General features: G+C 42.1%; 1 protein-coding gene across 1 annotated transcript; it reads left to right on the top strand.

Annotated features, from left to right (window-relative positions):
• The first annotated feature begins 3174 nt into the window (after positions 1 to 3174).
• On the top strand, positions 3175 to 15720 carry pja2 (praja ring finger ubiquitin ligase 2). The gene is given in 10 exon segments (XM_048259428.1): positions 3175 to 3363; positions 4451 to 4639; positions 5766 to 6987; positions 9526 to 9699; positions 11865 to 12050; positions 12357 to 12468; positions 13362 to 13476; positions 14644 to 14690; positions 14692 to 14781; positions 15410 to 15720. Coding segments are annotated over 9 exon segments (2259 nt in total). The 5' UTR covers positions 3175 to 3363; positions 4451 to 4452; the 3' UTR covers positions 15536 to 15720.
• Positions 15721 to 22176: the final 6456 nt, after the last annotated feature.

Here is a 22176-nt window from a genome sequence, read left to right on the forward strand (position 1 = left end):
TTCTTTGAAGTTGGCGGTCTTAAAATATATGAAATGCATGTGTAACTCAAATCACAGCCTAGTAGAAGGACCAAGATGCCAGATTCAAGGGTATGTTTATGCCAGATAAGAACTGATAAGAACCAGTCTGGAGCATGAGCTGATTGGTAGAAAAATTCCCACTTCAGTCGAAGGTCATATCCTCCCATTCATCAGGCTTTATGTTTCCGTACAATTAATAATCACATAGTATCAAAGACGTGTCCGCTGTGGCCACCGCCAAGAGGATATCTACCACAAAAATCCCGCATAACTAGTGTGGAAAAAAACTTTGATTCTACAATAGATTATATTCAACATTACAGGTAAGGGAAAATGTGCTGACATTGGAATAGGATCTCTCAAGCCTTAAATAAATTTAAAAGCATATGGAATGTATAACCCATAAGGGTTCTTCATCGGTGAAGCAGTAGAATATTAAATACAAACGTAAAGATCTAATTGTCCTCCATGTAATACAGATTTGTCACCTTTGCATCTAACCTGTAGACTACTTGCATCAAATTGCAGGTACACTTTACACTTTAATCCTGTACATGAAAGTAGTTTCTTTAAACAGATTATAATTCTACATAAAACTTACTCTTCAACCATACAAAGGCCTGTCTGTCTTCAGCTAGGTTAATTAGGGCTGAAACACTTATCAGAGCTTAACATAGCTAACTGATAACTATAATAAAAGGTTCTAAGAGGGTCTAAACGCATTATGTAATTGCTTTACTTGTTGACAGTTCTGTAGGGGTTTTCAACCAGGGGTCCAGTGCTCCAGAAATCACAGTGGTGGATGTGTAGCTCTGGTGACAGTTCGGCCAGTTGAATTGAGACCAGATGTAGCTGCATTGTCCTCACTCCGCTGGAATTCCAGTCCCTTCTGGGACAGTCAATGTAGCGGGCTGGACATCTTGTCAGTCTCTGATGAGATGTTGGGAGAAGAACACCAGCCCCAGGAAATTCTGCAGTGCTCCAACATTACCAGGGGGAGGACTGTCTCCCACAGCAGATACTTTGGCTGGATCAATGGACACACTTCAACAACATGGCCCAAGAACGCTGTCTCTCGCCAGAACAGATGGATTGTTTTCGTCTTTTCAGGAGCAGATGCAGAGCAGCTCCAGAGGTTGGCTTGGAAGGTTTCCCACAGGTTCGAATTCACCAAGGTGCTCTCAAAATCTGCAGTGTCTACAAGGAGGTCATCTAGGTAGACTTGCTCTTGAAGGTGCCTGATCTATTGCAGAGCCCGAATGGAAGCACTCTGAATTGCTGAAGAAACCCTCGGCTGATTGAATAGGTGGTCTTTAGGAATGCTTCTGGCATTAGTTCCACCTGCCAGTACTCGCTGTAGAGATCAAGAGAGCTGAACGTGTAAACTTTTTATGTAGGGAATGTCCTCCAGGTGACAGTAATTCTGTGGGCTTGATCCAGTTGGCAGTTGCAGCTGCTCAGGAAGGGGGTAGGAGATGGTATCTGAAGGCAACATTCCTCCCCTGTGCCACCCACTTCAGTTTGATGCCAGCTGAGATGCTGGGTCACACAGCATCCCTCAGGCTGGTCTGGTGCTCTTCATAGGCTCCTGCCTTGGTTGCTGAAGAGCTGCCATTGCAGCTTGACAAGTTGCCTCTCCTCTCCTCCAGATCAGCTTGGCACACACAATGCTTGAAGTGGGGGTACAGCAGGATGTGCTCTGCTCACGCTGTCTTTAGGGCTACCAGGGAACCGCAAGCACTGAGGTAAATGTGCTTCTGCAACTACTCTGGCTTCACCCCCAGATGAAAGTCAAGAGTGCAAGCACTTTTTACTGACTGTCATTGAAGGTGGGGTGTCCCTGGTGCAGCACACAGGAGTCAGCAGTGTTGGTACCCAGACTATCTCTTTCACTCCAGCAGTTAGTGATGAGCCTGTTGTCAGCAAACACTTCTCTGCCAAATTGATGCTGGTGCGCTCTCTCAATACCTGGCCATCCGGTCAGCTGTCCTGGCATAGCACAGGTGATTCGCTCCACCACAGTTGCCATCCGCCGGTCACATGAATGAACATTCCCACTGACACATATGTACAGCATAAGTCGAAGCCACATCACACACAGACACAGCGGAGTTAGTGGACCATCCCCCTTGCATGCTAGATAATACGTCGCAAGTCATTTGGTTAGGTTTGAATTATATAAAATTTAAACAATCACCGTAATAGGCAGTAATACCGATCACAACCAATCACCGTAATAATTATGCTGTTAAGGTTAGGCCTCTGCATTTTCCATCACTAAGGTGCAGGGATCTCAACTTTCATTGACCATGAGACATGCAAATGGCTTTATGCCACACATGCCTTATAGTTCATAGCCTAGAGAGAAAAAACAGACAGACTGAATAACAAAGGTGAGGTAGAAACTACTACAGAACTTCGACTGAGATTTCCATATTTCAATTTAGGCTACTTTTTTTAATATATTGACCATTTCACTATGCATAACAACAATGATAAATTGATTACCTTTTTCATGAACATACCTTTTGTTTCGTGTTTCAAGTCAAGTCAATATTGCAAAAGCACCAAGGGAACACAAAACGTATTGCAAGGGAATGCAAAAGTATTACAAGAGAATGCAAAACTATTGCAAGGGAACACAAAGGAGCTCTAAAAATAAATATATACATGTCCATTCGGAAGCTTAGTAACCTACTTATACGATTAGGCTTATTTTTTTGTCAGAAAATAGGCTAGATTCCTATTATTTTTGTAAGGGAAGACAGCCTATATATTTCCCAAACCTCAGGGACAGGTCACTCTATTTCTACTTATGTCTATTCATAAGTGTGTTTTTTTAGAAAGTGCTACAACATTTTATTTTTCACTGGCATATGGTGAACCTCTGCTGAAGTAACTAAAGAATTGTTAAAGTGAAGGTCTACTTGGATATGGGTTTTATTCAGGGAAAGCTAGATGCAGACAGTATTTTGTATGTTGTTTTTTTCCCTCTAATGCATGCATATCCATACTGTCTGGCTGTCTAGCCTGGTGTGTGTGTGTGTGTGTGAACTGTACACGTGGTATTACCATTTTATCCCCATAACCGATTATTTTTGCGGCGGCCTGATTGGTCAAATTCTGTCATATGACCCTGATGTTTGACTGTGACGCTGACAGCTCTGTACATCCTTAGCTTGCTAGCTGAATCCTCGGACGCAGGTAAAAAGGTTCTGGATAGATTACAACAGCTTAAAGTTGGCTAATATAAATGGTAGCTAAATAAACAGGTTATTTGCGAAACACATCCATGATTGCATGGAGAAGTCTGCTGTAATGTCTCCCTGTCGACTCGCCTAGGTAATGTATTTTTGTTGTTGTATGCCAGCCTTCCTTGTTTGGTAACAAATGCTAGCTAGGCACTTAGCTATCAACATTGAACAAGCTAACTGGCTACCATAGTTTGCTAGGCCCCTTTGCCAAGTTTGACTTTGTCTGCCGTGAGCTGTGTTCCGTTATATACTTCCTGCATCGAGTCGATGGGATTGCATTCAAATGTTTGCTAAATTGGCATTTGCCAGCAAATTCTATCTGTCCTTCGAGTGCACAATAGTGAAATGAGGAACAATGGCTCCTGTGTGTTTGTAGTCAGCCATGTCATGACAGACAGACTCGACCAGTGTTTGCATGCTAGCTAACCAAAGCGGCTATGCAGGGAGTTTTAAAGTCTTAACGTTAATTTCTATCGTGGAAGCAGATCACTGTGTTCTCCAGAGATTGTGCGATTGAGTGAGTCATATTGACATGGACAACTAACTCGCGATTTGCATACAGAAGAACTGCAGAATTAATCAGCGTTAATACGATCTGTCAGGGAGTGCCTGGTTGACACATTTAGCTGGCGTAACTTCGTTAGGTGTTAAGCTAACATAAGCTTTGTGCTGATTAACACACCGTATTTTCTCATTTAACAAGGTTTGTCTTTTAATAGCTAACGTTGTCTTCAGCGCTTGTGAATCGATGTCTTTGCCATATATCACTGCATTTTTGGTGCATAATGGCGTAGCGTTAAAAACATGACTCACTGTCTGCAGGCATTTGGAGGTTCATTAGCCTAACCTCAGTCAAGTTATATCTTTGCAGAGGAAATTGTGAAAATAACCTCATGTATGGTAGCATGACATCGTAGTGAATGCGTTTGTTTTAAGTAAAGGAGATTAGTTAGAAAGGTAGTGAGTTATCTTCAAGCATGAAATAACTCTACTTTATTTACCAGTTTTTGGAAAACTTTGCACTTGGCAAAGTTATTACCCCTTAGTCATTTATACTTTGTCACAAATGTAGAACCTGCATGTCATGAGTTTTAGTCTTTGGGGTTATAACTTTGCTTGATGTCTCTGTTTTCCTGCTGCTCTCACCTTCTTCACCCCACCCTCGCCTTCCTAAGTTATGGGTCAGGAAGCTGGCAAGTCTGCCTGGCCCAAACCAGCTGGTGGCTATCAGACCATCACAGGAAGGAGGTACGGCAGGAGGCACGCCTACGTCACTTTCCGGCCAACCTCCAAATGCAGAGTCTCGTCTACTGAGGACAGACAGGAAATGGAGATGAACAGTGTCGAAGGCGAACGCTCCATAAGTGTGTATAGTGCATTTACTCCCATAGTAATACATAGAAGCTAGACAAATCAGCACTGCACAGCTTGACTATAGCACCTTTTATACACCTGCGGTGGAATTCCATTCCATTGGCATTCCATTGGCACACCAGTTGTTATACACACAAAGATTCCTACTGAAAACTAGAAACTCCACGATATAACCATTAGACAATCTGTCGATGCATCTGACAGCAATGAATGTGCATCGGATCAGAGTTTGAGTTTAATTTAAGATCAACTTTGGGTTACTTAACGGACCACTAAGCTTGCCTAGCATTGGATTTTTGTGTTTTAAACTTTGTTTAGTATTTGTTTTAATTTGTGCCGATAATTTTGTTGATGTGTCTGTAATGGACTTTCCAAATTAAGTGGTGCCTCTTGGTTAGTTCAGCATATGAGGCTGGCTTCTATAAATGCACACTGTAATCTTACTCTAGGGTTGCAGCAGACCTGAAGAAAGTGTTTTGTGTGTGGGCCATCACTCTCTGTGAGGTTCATTCATCTTAGTTTGTAGGTGTTGAGACGACAGCCTGTAGGAGTTGCAGATACCCCTGATCTTGCCTCATTATACAAAATATTGAGGAAGCATTGCAGAGCAAAGGTAAATGGTTTTGATGTGCATTGTGGTGTTTTCAGAAATTTAAAAGACCTTCATAAATAACACACATTAGATGCTCTCTGATGCACAAAAAAACACTATTATACATCTTTGAGATTAACAAATGATGCAAAAATCCCTGAAATCAAGGCTGAAGGATCTTTTAAAAAGTTAGAAAGGCAATAAATCACAGCCATCATAAATTACTTCTTTGATAGAAAGATAAAATCCTTGAATTTTTTTTTCTTCTTTTGCTGAGAATCTTTGCTCTTGTGCATTCATCTGCTTGAATTTTGATGTGGTGCAAATGGCTCCTCTTCACTTTCATTTCTGATGCTAAAAGGAAGACTGATTGATGGAGGCTTAGCATCCTGTAGACATATTTTTCTTCTCTTCTATATCAACTGGCATCAATGTGACTGCCAGTTGTTAAAGTGTTTGTATTTCAGACTGGAGGTATGTTAGTCTACAGTGTGCGTCTTCCTTATTCTGTTCTTTCTATTCAGCCACAAAAGGGAACATCTCCTCGATGCTGCATGCCATCTTCCCCGTCAACACTGTCCACCCGGAGCTACCTTCAAAGTCCAGCAAGGAGGCAGCCCCCACTAGGAAGCAGTCCTCCGGTCGGGGCGGCATGGAGGTGTCCTCTGGCATCCACCGCAAGAAGCTCAGGAGCGACCACGCGGTGGCCCCGGAGCCAATGCCCAGAGAGCGGGGCGCAGAGGCCAGCGCTTGGCCGTTAATGGGGGACGCGGACGAGAAGGTGGACGAAAGAAACACAGTTTCTCCCAACCCAAGTACCCTCAGCTTCGTCAACATCGACTCCTACGAGCCGGACAGCAGCGACGCCGAGGAGGATGATGGCGACGAGGATCGTGAGCTGGACGACTCGGGCGCCGACTCTGACCCGTCAGCCGGCCTGCAGAGGCGTCTGGACAGCATGATTAATGACCTGGGCAAGGACTTTGATTACCTGAACGGGCTGCACTCGTACCTGCGCAACAGACTGGGTGCCAGTGGTGGCGGAGAGGCCGACGTCGCCCCGTCCTCTTCGCAGGACGCATGCGGTGGCAGCAGGGACTCTGCGAAAGTTGCCCCGGAGGAGCTGTTGACCCCAGCTCACGGAAGGACTCGCCGCGACTCGAACTGTGAAACTGTTTGCGCGTCCTCCGCGGACGCTGACATGGACAGATGCGGGGCGGGAACGCTGGACGCGAGTGGTTTAGAGGTCATGGGCTCATTTAAGGACGTTGAGAACGCAATGGACGCTCAGGGGTCATCTGCCGCCACTGGTGCTGCTGCAGCTACCTCCGCAGAGATGGTGGTCCGGCCCAAAATCCGCAAACAGACCAGCGAGACGCACCTGGAGAAAAAGAGACCTTCGTCCACCACCTCTTCCTCCGCCCAGGCCGAGGAGGTGCTGCCGTTTTGTGGCAGTGGAGGCGCCGCGGGGAGAAGCACTGGGAAGGTGAAATGCGGCTCGGCGCCGCCGTTCTTCCTCACGCAGACGGAGAGGCCGGGCGCGGCGTTCCTCTTCGACCTCCCGAAGCCGGAGCGCTGCCGTGGCGGGAACAGTGTCGCACCGACGTCGTCGAGGAGCCAGGAGAATGGCGCGTCGAGGAAAAGCCAAACGTCAAGGGCAGATGATGATGAGGAGGAGGACGACTTCTGGGAAGACCTGGAAGAGTTCAGTGAGAAATGCACTTCGGCCCGCAAGGGAGACGACAGGTAGGTCACTTACAGGCTAATATTCCCTCGTCTCCGCATGTGTGTTCCACACTCTCAAGTAATCACTCTTTTAGAACTTTTATTTTTAGACTCTAACTAGGCCTGCTCATTGGTTGTCTGATAAATAAGCACTGTAGCCAGGAAGCTGCCTTCGTTTGAGTGTCCTGTGTACATGCACACCCTCGACTGAACCATACAAGGCCTCCATTGATCAGTTTTTCTCCTCTGTAATTATGCCCATGACCTTGGTGTGGATGATGCCCCATGCATTACTGTGGTTCAGAAGGTCGTTTGTATGTGCACCACTCTTACTCCATAGTTCAGCGGCTGAATCCATACTATCTGAGCAATTATGCACTACAGACAGGCCTATTACTACCACTAGCCTACCCTACTGCTATTAGGCTACTGCTGCTGTTTTTGCCTTTTTTTATTTGCTCAATATGTGTGTTTAAAAAAGGAAGCTGTTTGTGTGTAGAGGAGTTTGCCTGGGCGTTGAGGGGCTGATGAATATGCCCCATTGATGTGGTGGAGGGGAGGTGTGGGGTGTTGAGTGAGTGAGTAAGGACTGAGGGCGTGCAGTCAGCCCTGTGCCTCGTGTTTGTGCTTACTCAGGCCGCCGGCGCACATGACTGGAGGCGGCAGAGGTGGCTCTCTCTCGCTCTTAGCCGCTCACAGCTGCACTCCCAGCCGCACTTGGCCACTTAAGGCTCCCTTGCTAAGCAGATTAGGCGCTCACCTGCGAACTGCGGCTCACGTGTGTATGCTTGTGTCCCCTGTGTGTGTGTGTGTGTGTGTGTGTTTGTATGTCTGTGTGTGGGTTCGAGTGAGGAGGGTGTCAATGGAGGGAGGGGTTGTTCACTATGTAGGTGTGTTTATTTGCATCACAGTGTGGAAAAACTTTTTTGTGTGCGTGTGTACAACCCCAAATCAGAAAAAGTTGGGACATTGTGTAAAATGCGAATTAACACAGAATGTAATAATCTGCAAATCTCATAAGCTCATATTTAGCTGCAAAAAGGACACAGACAACATATCAAATGTTGAAAATAACAAATTTGACTTTCATGGAATATATGTTCATTTTGAATTTGATACCAGCAACACATTTCAAAAAAATGTTGGGATAGGGTAACAAAATGCTGGAAGTTTTGGAATGATAAAGAAAACAAAAGAGGGGCTAATTAGGTTAACTGGCAAAATGACTGGGTATGAAAAAGAGCATTACAGAGAGGCAGAGTCTCTTAGAAGTAAAGATGTAGAGGTATTCATCACTGTGTGTAAACCTGTGTGGACAAATGATAAAACGATGTAATTTGAATGCTTCTTTAAATTACATTGTAAAGTATTTGGGAAATTCATCATCTACAGTACATAATATCATTAAAATATTCAAAGAATCCAGAGAACTCTTGGCAAACAAAGGATAGAGCTAAAAAACAATATTGGATGGCTGTGGTCTTTTGGACCTCAGATTCTGTAAAGAAAATCATTGTATGGGCTCAGGAAAACCTCTGATAACCATTGTCTATGAACTGTTTAATACTCAATTCAGAAATGCTTGTGTAAACTTTACCATGCAACAGCCAAAACATTTATTTAGACATGATGCAGAAATACCACTGTCTTCTCTCGGCCTGAGCTTGTTTAAAATTAACTGGGGGAAGGGAACGTGGAAAAAGGAATTTGCAATTATTTTTGGAAATCATGGACTCATGTGGGTTAAAGAGGACAGGGGCTATCCAAGTATGCAACCTATCCAACTTGTTTTAGTGCTCAGTTCGAAACCCAACATCTATGAGGGTGTGGTGTGTATTAGTGCCTACAGCATGGACATCTTGCACATCTGACAAGGCACAATCAATTCTGAATGATGTATACAGGTTTTGAGCAACACATACTGCCATCCAGGCAATGTCTTTTCCAGGGAAGACCTTGAATATTTCTGGAAAACAATGGCAAAATTAATTCTGCACATATTTAAACAGTATTACACCACAGAGGAAGAGTCCAGGTGCTAAAATGGCCTGTCTGCAGTCCAGACCTGTCAAATTAGGTGCATCATGTTATGAAAAAATATGATTAAAAATATGATTAAGAATACCCCATACTGTTGAGCAACTGACATTTTATATCAGGCAGGAATTGGACATCATCTCATTCTCAAAACTCTAGCAAATGGTCTCCTCAGTTCCTAAACATTTACAAAATTGTGTTAAATGAAGAGATGAAGCAGCACAGTGGTAAATATGCTCCCGTCCCAATTTTTTTTTAAACATATTGCTGGCATCAAATTAAAAATGAACCTATATTTTCCATGAAATAGTAAAAATCTTAATTTTTCAACATTTGATATGTTGTCTATGTCCTTTTTGCTACTAAATATGGGTTTACGAGACTTGTATATTATAACCTGTTTTTATTTGCATTTTACACAACTTCCAAACTTTTTCTGATTTGGGGTTGTATGATTCTTTGTAAAATTGTGGTTGAATGCTTCTTGCATGCTCATATCCTGTGTGCATGTGCATGTTTCAGTTCGGAGTGCAGTGAGGGCGAGTGGTCGGCATCGTGGGCGTCGGACTCAGGCGTGGAGCCGGAGAGGCGCTCGAGCGAGGAGAGCTGGGAGACGCTACCCTGGTTGGACGAGCTGCCGACCGGGGAGCAGGAGCCCGGGGCCCAGACTTCCACACAGGCCCCCACCACTGACCAGTGAGCACTGCACCACACACACAACACAATACAAAACACAACACAACATGCAAGAATACAATACAACACAACAGACAACACAATGTCCACAACACGCATAAGAATACAGTACACAAAATGCCATTTATCACATTACTCTATTACCACTAGCATTATATCACATACAGTACATTAACTAGCTACACACACACACACACACACAGGATAATGTAAGGGGACGGCTCAGTATTGACCACCTCTCCCCACTAACATACACATTATTATAATTTTGATTCCCTTCACAGCACACCAGACACTTTAAATAGCCACTTGGGTAGCACAGTATTGGCTAACCCCGCCCCACTTAGACACAAATACAACACACACACACACAACACACACACACACACACACACACACACACACATGCTCATGCTCATGCATGCCAGCCACTAATCTGATTCATTACACGTTATTGCACATCACCGTCTTGCATTGCTATACTTTACCACATAGACATGAGATTGCAGTGGCTGTTTTAGGGAACTTCCTGTTCCTCATTGCAGACACTGCTGCACATACATCACTTCCTGCAGTACCACAGACACAGTGCCGCTTGGCTACACTACATTTGATTTGTTCCTTGTAGCCTTGTCTTCCAATTTGAATAAAATGAACAAGATTAGCTATCCGGAATCTGTGACTGCCTCTCTATTGCCTTTCCCTTTTTTTGATACTATTCTAAAAAGTGTTATGGCTTTTACAGTTTATCATTTTTTTTATATAATGTAGCAATAGTTTGTTTTCAGATGGATGTAGGCTATTCCACTTGTTTTTAACTTTGCCATTCACAACAGTGAGATTTGTTATTCAGACAAATTTTTCAATTAAACAAATGGGTGAATGTACATACATTCAATCAACATGTACGTTACCCTGTGCTTGGATTGCAACATATTTTTTGATTGAATCGAAGGCTTAACCAGGAATGACAAGATGTTGTAAGGTTTTACATTTAGAACTTGCAAGCGCAAGACCTCTAAAAACGTGTGTGTTCCCTAAGAGATGCAGATAACATGCTCAGGGTTGCTCGAGTATAGCAACAGATTACATGTCGGCGACTTAGTTGCTGTCCACTACTGATTAGATTACAGCCACTGCGTTTGGTGGTGTTCAGCAGTGCTGTCAGGATGTACAGGACATCCTACAGTTCTAGAGGAGACGTGTGCCAACCACACACAGTAGTGCTAACGGGGCGGCCATTTTCCCATACATGGATTAAGCCTAGTCCTAGACTAAAGTCATTTTTCAGTGTAAATCTCAGTTGAAGCTGTCTTTAAGTCCAGGACTGGGTTTAGTCCATGTATAGCACTATGGCCCATAAAGAATAGCTCCTGTAAAAGTTCTCACTGATTAAACATCATACTTTAGAGTATAACAAAATTGGGCTGCATGGAATGGTGTTATTGAATTACAACAAGCCAAACCCTACACTACCCACACCACAACTCTTATTAGATTACAGTTTATTGTATTAGATTACTTGACGTAGCATTACAGTCAGTGTGGCATTCCACTGTCTGTGGTGCTTTACACTGCATTATATTTGATTTTGTCGCACATTAGTTTTAGATTTGTTGCTAGAGCTGCAGAAACAGCCATTTCATCAGGAGAAAAGGGTGCAAATAATCATTAAAGTACTGTGACCGTGAGGACACTTTGTCCCAGCTGTTGTGACAAATGAATGTGATATAAAAAAGGGTTGCCACTGTTCCCTTTTGCGTCAGTGCTTTGTGATAACTTTTTGAAATGGTTTGTTTTCGGCATATCTACTTTTGGCTCATAGTTTTATCCAAATCAGCCTGTCATATAGAGAATGTTTTTGTGTCATCTCTAAATACACTGGGACCATGTATTTGAATATGTGTTTATTTGAAGGTTCTTGCTGTATAATGCTGTTTTAATTATGATGTTATCTAATAGCAAATTGTCGGCTTGCTTTTCATGTTTTTGTCACTACATTCTTGAAGATCACTCAAGGAATAATTGATTGAATGAATTAATTAATGCATTTTAGACAGGAAAAACTCTGATGTTTATGAGCTTTTGTTTGGTCTTGAACGAATGAAAGAATTGACCAGTGGTCCTGAAACACACCGGTTTCGGTGTTCCGGTGCGTTCCGCAGGGACCAGGCTCCGCTGGAGGAGGGCGAGATACCGTGGCTGTTGGACAATGAGGAGACGGGCAGCAGCAGCGACGAGGAGCCAGACGGCCTCAGCCACTTTGTGCACCCTGGACTCTTTATCCTGGATGGCAACAACAACCTAGAGGACGACTCCAGCGTCAGCGAGGACCTGGACACAGAGTGGAGGTTGGTGCCGTGGATGTGAGCGAGACCCTGGGAATGTTGCGTTTGAGTCTGTGTTGACTATCGCTTTTCAGTTTGAGTTTGTGTTGACATGTGTTTTGAGCTTATAGAATTCATTGGTGTCCATGAAGGAGGATTAACTTTGGCTAACAGATTAGATGTCCATTATTGTTTAATGCACTGGATATAAAAAAAAACACACACGCACGCACGCGCATGTACCAACACGCACAAGCACAAACACACCTGCCTGTATGTGAATTGAGGACTGCTGTGTGAGTAATGCTGAAAATGTCCCCTGGTTCTCAGGTTGTTGAATGACTTTGGCGAGGGCTTTGGCATGGCCCAGGCCATGTCCTATGTGGACCCCCAGCTGCTCACTTACATGGCGTTGGAAGAGAGGCTGGCCCAAGCCATGGAGGTAGGGCTGCTTGGGTGATTTGTAGTAATGCAGAGCATTTTTTTTCAGCAGTTGAACCAGTTCCCAAGAGGAAAAATGTGTTCTGGATGTTTACATTTGAATTTCCCCTGGGGATCAATAAAGTATCTATCTATCTATCTACATTGTCACAGAGTCAGTTTTCATTCATAATTCCTTGTATTTTTTCCACTCTGAGTATTATAAACAGAACTCAAGGAAAATGACATAAACATGTATATTCTTACGTAGTGAGCACAGACTTTGGATTGTAAGGATAAAAAAAAAAAAGAAAAACTACAGTCGTTCAGTCTAACACTGGCAGTTTGTGACTGAGCACTGCAGTATGTCCTGGAGGGGGAAAATCTGTCTTAGCATCTGTGCTCCCTTGCTCTTCTCTGTAAATTAGATTTGATCAATACTGTGAGTTCCTTGTTCCAAACTTAGATAAATAAAACCCCCTGTTCTGCCTCCACCTCGCCTGCTGCGGCTTCTTGAATAAAAAAATGACCATGTCAGCGATGATCTAAGTGCCCGATTAAATAAGGGGCTGAGCACTCGGATCTGAGCACTCAAGCTTTGCCCATCATAAGACAGAAGTGGCATAACCAGACAGCGGCCATTTCATTTCATTCCATCCACAACAACAGTAGTCTGTCCTTATTGTTACTAAACAGACTTAATTCAGTCTCAATTGCAGTCTGAGGTGGGAATGTCTGCCACTGTTCTTTATAACGGGCAAAAGTCTCTAGGCATGAAATACACTCATAGAAGCCTAGCCACTGAAAAAACATTGTATTGTGTTGGGTTGTATATTGTTTTGTATTGTGTTGGGCTGTGTATTGTGTTGGGTTGTATGTAGGATGTGAACGGTGGACTCTGTGTGGTGATTTCAGGCGGCGCTGGCCCACCTGGAGTCTTTGGCTATTGAGGTGGAGCAGGCCCACCCGCCTGCCACCGAACAAATCATCGAGTGCCTGCCGCAGATCACCGTTGAGGACGACCACAGTGGTAGGTGCAGTCTATTCGAATCCCTCCTGAGACATTTCTCTCTCTCTCTCTCTCTCTCTCTCTCTCTCTCTCTCTCTCTCTCTCTCTCTCTCTCTCTCTCTCTCTCTCTCTCTCTCTCTCTCTCTCTCTCTCTCTCTCTCTCCAAATCGTGATTGATCATTTGAAGCATGTGAAGCTAAAATATAATTATTACCTTAGCGTATTCACATAATGGCATCCTGCTAGCCTAGAGTCAGCATTATGCCTCTTCAAAAGTAAAGCTTTAGTGTGGAAAACTACTCCGGAAAAGCACCAGTCCACAGTAGGGAATGAGAAGCTTTCGATCCATCAGTTTGACTCATGAGGGACCATGCAAAGAAAAATGGATTAAATCCGTAAAAAAAAAGAAAGGTTCTGCAGTATACTACGTGATGTATGAAATATCATTCCAATTGAAAAATTCAAGTCGATATTCACATTTTTTCTTCTTCCACAAAAAGGATATGATGTCATGATGAGGAAGAACTTATGCAAGCAGCATCTGCATGTGCACAGCAGGAGTGCTTTATAAATCTCAGAGGGAAATGTATTTTCAGACACTAAGGTTTATAGTGCACGGTGCACAGTCTGTTTGCCTCTATAAATCAGACTACTGGCTAAATTGCCTCCATTTCAGCTCCAAAGGACTCAAATGAATTCAAGGTGAAAGATTCTACGCTTTTAGAGTTTGGTTGGGTGCTGAATGGTGTTTTTGGATTTTGGTGGTTTTTATTGCGTTCTGTTTCTAAACTGAGCCATACTGAACATTAGGATGACTTGACTGCAGATGAATTTTGGAGGGCTGGGAGATCCTGAAGACATTCATCGATTAAAAAGAAACAGATCTATACACAGAAAAACTATGAAAGTATGATGAATACGTTTCAAAGTCCTTGCAAATCTTGAGGTGTAGATATGGGTTGAATAGTCTTTGTTCTTCAGGAGGTGTCCTCTCACCTCATTCCCTCATGGTTACTCACAGTGAATACCCAAGGAGAGGTCCCCAATTAAATCACTAGGGAGCAACATGTGTCCCCACTCATCTCCCTTCTTCCCCTTGCCCCTCTGGTCATGTCTCTCTTTTCCTCTGTCTGTCTTTTGTCTGTTTCTTACATTCTCTCTCTCTTTGTCTGGGTTGTAATTTTTTAGGCCAGGAGCAGTGCTGTGCCATCTGCTGCTGCGAAAGTCACGCCAACAACCCAGATGCGAACCCAGCTGCTCTGTGTCACCCCTGGCCACATGTTCCACAAGTGTGTGTGTGTCACCCTGTGTGTGTGGCTGTGGAAGGTGTGTGTGTGTGTGTGTGTGTGTGTGTGTGTGTGTGTGTGTGTGTGTGTGTGTGTGTGTGTGTGTGTGTGTGTGTGTGAGAGTGACAGAGACAGAACCAGAGAAAGGGCCAGAAGGCCAAGGACTGTAATGCAGCTAAACCACATCTGATGATGGTAATGATGCAAGTGTAATCATAGTGTGGATGGATTCAATTATAGGTAGCCTTCTACTATCGGTGGCAAATGAGAGCCTTGCAGCCCCACTCAAAATGCCTGCAGACAGTCAGTCTGTGAGGTGGTGGCCTGTAACAGATTTTTCCTCCAGGTCCCTGATTTGTGGTTTGACGTTATTAATTTACCATACAGGAGATGTATATGAAATGAAAAGCATGATTAGTTGCTTAGGGGGGCCTTTTACATTTAGGCATTTTGCTGACTCTTATATCCACTTTTATCCACCAGGGAAACAATCAAGGTACAGTGTAACAAAGACATGTTTGGGCAGCAATAAGTACTACTTCCATAGAATTAGTGCAGCAATAAGTACTACTCGCATAGCATCGCAAGTGACTGTTCTAGAAGGGGGTATTCACAGTGGACATTTTGGTGATGTGCAATCAATGGTCTCGTTGCTTTGTGTTCTCCAGTCAGGGACCTGTCCAGTGTGCCGTCACGTGCTGACCCCTGCCCAGGCAGAGCACCCTGTCCACACGTCCTTCACATCCGAGCAGGACGGCCCCCCGTCCAACCACAGCGCGGGCGGAACGCGATGAACCCCGGGAAAGGAAAGGAAAGGAAAAGAAAAGCAAACAAACAAACAAACAAACGATGCACTTGCTCTAGCACACACTGAAAACGCTTCTTTGTGAATGTTGGGAGAATTTTCATCACGTTATCAACAATGCCCCAGAGGGCAGTTATGGCTCCTGAGTCAACTGATCAGTTATGATCACTTTCCCCTTTCGTTCTTGTAGATTATTTTTCCATGTTCCAGTTTAAAAAAAAAAAAAAAGCATGGGTGAGCAATCTGCAGTTGTTCCGTGAGGAAAAACGACAACCACATGTATTCATAGCACCCTTAAAATGAAGCTTTTGTTCATTGAAAAAAAAAAAAAAAAAAAGAATATGGAAAAGATACTGTCATTTCAGCTTTTGATTAACATCTGATTTTTACACGTGTTTAGAGGGAGGGAGGGGGAGAAAAACAATGCAAGACACAGCAAAACAGTGCTTATTATGTTACCGTAATGTATGTTTCAATTCCTGTATCATTTCAGAAATCCAGCACTAAATAAACATGGTAGTGGGAATCAGTTGGTTGCTTTTTTTTTTTATTATTATTTTATTTGTCAAAAATCACACTACTTTTCTTGAGTTGACTTCAAAGAGAAAAACAACCACACACTATATCATGTAATCAGTCTGTATTAAATGAAAATTCCATCATTACATGGAATTGTTTACTGAAAAATATTTTCTTTTAATATTGGAAGGTGGTCTCATGACCCTAAATGATAGATTTTCCCACACACTATGTGTGTCTTCAATCATTGAATTTCTCACAATTGCTATGACCACCAGAAATCCATCATAAAGCAAAGGTAAATCCACCAGCTTTCTACAAAGGGCCACCCATTCCCTCCACCACACAATACCTCAGGTAAAGTAGTCATGGGCAGCGGAAGGTAATGTAGACGAGAAGAGAGCCCTTCAGTGGTTTTATGGTCCTCATTACAGAATCAATCAGTATGGTATTGAATTCCACCTCTCCAACTGGAGTTCATAGCAAGGTTGAGGTGGAGCATTCGCAGGAATTCAAACACTTCAATAACCCCCTGGATTCCAAAAAAAAACAAACTGGGACTCCAGCATGTGCTCTCTGCTTTCCATCTCGGCAAGATGGACTGTGAATTGTGAATATACACGTTGTGCCTATGTACCGCTAAATCTTAAATTGGCAATAGATGGTTCATCCACATTAATGCAGAACTGAGTGATTTTCACGTGTACCATCATGGCAAACACAATCTAAAGGGAGTCCAGTGGCATTTGTGGGAGGAAACCTCATCATATACTGGAATTGTATGGCCTTGCCTTTAGAGTGACCCAGTTGAATACAAAGAAGAAATCAGGACACAAAGGTATAGAAACATGAGAACATGTCTAGCAGACAAAGCAGTGGTCGTGTCCATTACCCAGCTTTTGTGTTATGACATCTTAATCCTTTTATACGTTTCTATGGCTCAAATGGAGGAGCTTCTCGTGGAGCAGAGTGCTAACAACACCCCAAGATCATGGACTCAATACTCCTGTAAACCTTTGCTTTTGATCAGTCGCTTTTGATGAAACAGTTTGCTAAATGAATGAAAGTATTGGCTAATCTAAATCCACAGGGTCCTACTGGCAAACCTATTGGGGCATTGAAAACTAAAACTTGTTGTTTTTTAAAAAAGGAATGGCTGTTCAAAGAACAGACTGTGAGAGCTTCTTTTTTTTTTTTTTTAAAGTGCTTGGTGGCCTCCTCACAGTCAGGAAATCACAGGCAGTATAGAAAAAAATATGTATAGTGTGACGGAGCTGGGTTTGGCCAGCATTGCTGTTGTTTTGTGTGCGTTAACACGAGTTATCCCAGAGTTTCTGTTTCCAGGAGTGTAGCACTCCAAAGGTAAGAGCTGAGCGAAGCTCACTAGGTTCTAAGTGCAATTCTTTTCAAACAATCCTCACTTTCAAACTGCAGCTATAGGCCCTTAACACAAAGCCTGTTACACTTTCAGATAGTCATACATTGCAGGTCTTCATGTGAAAATACTAAGTATTTTAGTAAAAAGTCCCCCCCAAGGATTTGAATCCAAAGTAGCTGTTGATCAAGTCTCATATTCTACAGCTTAGGTTATCGGAGTTTGCAGTGTGCCATTTTCAAAAATATACGTGGTTTGTTTCACCATAACAAACTGCTCAGAGTCTAGTGACTGTCATATGTGACCAAAGCCACTTCCTGGCTTCATGGCAGCCTCTGTTTCTATATGTTAATGTACATGTACTATTTCCACCAAGGATTGTTTGTCTTAGATGCACAAAACCAAAATTGTAAACCATATTTCCCCCTTTCTACAAGAAAGAAACCCCCTTTCTTTCTTGTAGATTATTTTTCCATGTTCCAGTTTAAAAAAAAAAAAAAAAGCATGGGTGAGCAATCTGCAGTTGTTCCGTGAGGAAAAACGACAACCACATGTATTCATAGCACCCTTAAAATGAAGCTTTTGTTCATTGAAATGTAAAAAAAAAAAAAAAGAATATGGAAAAGATACTGTCATTTCAGCTTTTGATTAACATCTGATTTTTTTACACGTGTTAGGAGGGAGGGGAGGGGGGGAGAAAACAATGCAAGACACAGCAAAACAGTGCTTATTATGTTACCGTAATGTATGTTTCAATTCCTGTATCATTTCAGAAATCCAGCACGAAATAAACATGGTAGTGGGAATCAGTTGGTTGCTTTTTTTTTTATTATTATTTTATTTGTCAAAAATCACACTACTTTTCTTGAGTTGACTTCAAAGAGAAAAACAACCACACACTATATACGGTAATCAGTCTGTATTAAATGAAAATTCCATCATTACATGGAATTGTTTACTGAAAAATATTTTCTTTTAATATTGGAAGGTGGTCTCATGACCCTAAATGATAGATTTTCCCACACACTATGTGTGTCTTCAATCATTGAATTTCTCACAATTGCTATGACCACCAGAAATCCATCATAAAGCAAAGGTAAATCCACCAGCTTTCTACAAAGGGCCACCCATTCCCTCCACCACACAATACCTCTCAGGTAAAGTAGTCATGGGCAGCGGAAGGTAATGTAGGCGAAGAGAGAGCCCTTCAGTGGTTTTATGGTCCTCATTACAGAATCAATCAGTATGGTATTGAATTCCACCTCTCCAACTGGAGTTCATAGCAAGGTTGAGGTGGAGCATTCGCAGGAATTCAAACACTTCAATAACCCCTGGATTCCAAAAAACAAACTGGGACTCCAGCATGTGCTCTCTGCTTTCCATCTCGGCAAGATGGACTGTGAATTGTGAATATACCGTTGTGCCTATGTACGCTAAATCTTAAATTGGCAATAGATGGTTCATCCACATTAATGCAGAACTGAGTGATTTTCACGTGTACCATCATGGCAAACACAATCTAAAGGGAGTCCAGTGGCATTTGTGGGAGGAAACCTCATCATATACTGGAATTGTATGGCCTTGCCTTTAGAGTGACCCAGTTGAATACAAAGAAGAAATCAGGACACAAAGGTATAGAAACATGAGAACATGTCTAGCAGACAAAGCAGTGGTCGTGTCCATTACCCAGCTTTTGTGTTATGACATCTTAATCCTTTTATACGTTTCTATGGCTCAAATGGAGGAGCTTCTCGTGGAGCAGAGTGCTAACAACACCCCAAGATCATGGACTCAATACTCCTGTAAACCTTTGCTTTTTGATCAGTCGCTTTTTGATGAAACAGTTTGCTAAATGAATGAAAGTATTGGCTAATCTAAATCCACAGGGTCCTACTGGCAAACCTATTGGGGCATTGAAAACTAAAACTTGTTGTTTTTAAAAGGAATGGCTGTTCAAAGAACAGACTGTAGGAAACTTTTTTTTTTTTTTTTAAAGTGCTTGGTGGCCTCCTCACAGTCAGGAAATCACAGGCAGTATAGAAAAAATATGTATAGTGTGTGAGACTGGGTTTGGCCAGCATTGCTGTTGTTTTGTGTGCGTTAACACGAAGTTATCCCAGAGTTTCTGTTTCCAGGAGTGTAGCACTCCAAAGGTAAGAGCTGAAGCCGAAGCTCACTAGGTTCTAAGTGCAATTCTTTTCAAACAATCCTCACTTTCAAACTGCAGCTATAGGCCCTTAACACAAAGCCTGTTACACTTTCAGATAGTCATACATTGCAGGTCTTCATGTGAAAATACTAAGTATTTTAGTAAAAAGTCCCCCCCAAGGATTTGAATCCAAAGTAGCTGTTGATCAAGTCTCATATTCTACAGCTTAGGTTATCGGAGTTTGCAGTGTGCCATTTTTCAAAATATACGTGGTTTGTTTCACCATAACAAACTGCTCAGAGTCTAGTGACTGTCATATGTGACCAAAGCCACTTCCTGGCTTCATGGCAGCCTCTGTTTCTATATGTTAATGTACATGTACTATTTCCACCAAGGATTGTTTGTCTTAGATGCACAAAACCAAAATTGTAAACCATATTTCCCCTTTCTACAAGAAAGAAACCCCCTTTCTTTCTTGTAGATTATTTTTCCATGTTCCAGTTAAAAAAAAAAAAAAAAAAAGCATGGGTGAGCAATCTGCAGTTGTTCCGTGAGGAAAAACGACAACCACATGTATTCATAGCACCCTTAAAATGAAGCTTTTGTTCATTGAAATGTAAAAAAAAAAAAAAGAATATGGAAAAGATACTGTCATTTCAGCTTTTGATTAACATCTGATTTTTACACGTGTTTAGAGGGAGGGGAGGGGGGGGGGGAGAAAACAATGCAAGACACAGCAAAACAGTGCTTATTATGTTACCGTAATGTATGTTTCAATTCCTGTATCATTTCAGAAATCCAGCACGAAATAAACATGGTAGTGGGAATCAGTTGGTTGCTTTTTTTTTTTATTATTATTTTATTTGTCAAAAATCACACTACTTTTCTTGAGTTGACTTCAAAGAGAAAAACAACCACACACTATATACGGTAATCAGTCTGTATTAAATGAAAATTCCATCATTACATGGAATTGTTTACTGAAAAATATTTTCTTTTAATATTGGAAGGTGGTCTCATGACCCTAAATGATAGATTTTCCCACACACTATGTGTGTCTTCAGTCATTGAATTTCTCACAATTGCTATGACCACCAGAAATCCATCATAAAGCAAAGGTAAATCCACCAGCTTTCTACAAAGGGCCACCCATTCCCTCCACCACACAATACCTCAGGTAAAGTAGTCATGGGCAGCGGAAGGTAATGTAGACGAGAAGAGAGCCCTTCAGTGGTTTTATGGTCCTCATTACAGAATCAATCAGTATGGTATTGAATTCCACCTCTCCAACTGGAGTTCATAGCAAGGTTGAGGTGGAGCATTCGCAGGAATTCAAACACTTCAATAACCCCCTGGATTCCAAAAAAAAACAAACTGGGACTCCAGCATGTGCTCTCTGCTTTCCATCTCGGCAAGATGGACTGTGAATTGTGAATATACACGTTGTGCCTATGTACCGCTAAATCTTAAATTGGCAATAGATGGTTCATCCACATTAATGCAGAACTGAGTGATTTTCACGTGTACCATCATGGCAAACACAATCTAAAGGGAGTCCAGTGGCATTTGTGGGAGGAAACCTCATCATATACTGGAATTGTATGGCCTTGCCTTTAGAGTGACCCAGTTGAATACAAAGAAGAAATCAGGACACAAAGGTATAGAAACATGAGAACATGTCTAGCAGACAAAGCAGTGGTCGTGTCCATTACCCAGCTTTTGTGTTATGACATCTTAATCCTTTTATACGTTTCTATGGCTCAAATGGAGGAGCTTCTCGTGGAGCAGAGTGCTAACAACACCCCAAGATCATGGACTCAATACTCCTGTAAACCTTTGCTTTTGATCAGTCGCTTTTGATGAAACAGTTTGCTAAATGAATGAAAGTATTGGCTAATCTAAATCCACAGGGTCCTACTGGCAAACCTATTGGGGCATTGAAAACTAAAACTTGTTGTTTTTTAAAAAAGGAATAACAATAAAAACAGATTCTGAAAGAGCCAAGAAAAACATTTATTGCAAGTGTACAACATAAACATGAACAAATATGGTCACCATGGTAGAAGTGCCCATTTTCAGAGCTGTAACAGGAAAAGTCAAGAGTTAAAGAAAACAGAAATCAATACAATTTTAGATCAAAAGGAAATCACTTATTCAAATGGGAGCTAATTTGGCAGGTTTGGTTCACTGTGAACAAAGAATTGCCAGTTATTTTTTTAATATATGTCAATTCTTTTCAGTCTTTTAAGTCCAGTGTATTCTCTTTATAAGGAATGGTTTGAAGTAATTGGGCTTCAATATTAATTGAGCAACAGTATTTTGACTTGTGTGAAGGTCATTTTTGTTTTGTTTTGTTTTTTGTCTGTTTTTCGGCCAAAAGTGCAATCAAATATAAAAGGTCTCTTTTGTGGACATAAATATTCCAGCTCTTTAAATTAATCTTTTAAATTTCTGCATCAAATAGAAATGATAGACAAGAGGAATCTCAGAAATACACATACTTAAGATATGCCTAGGAGTATATATTTGAATAATTCAGAACAATAAGACACTCGTACTGAATTGGACATGATATGAACAAGGCCTG

The sequence above is a fragment of the Alosa alosa genome, chromosome 12 (genome assembly GCF_017589495.1).
Source record: "Alosa alosa isolate M-15738 ecotype Scorff River chromosome 12, AALO_Geno_1.1, whole genome shotgun sequence".
NCBI lineage: Eukaryota > Metazoa > Chordata > Actinopteri > Clupeiformes > Clupeidae > Alosa > Alosa alosa.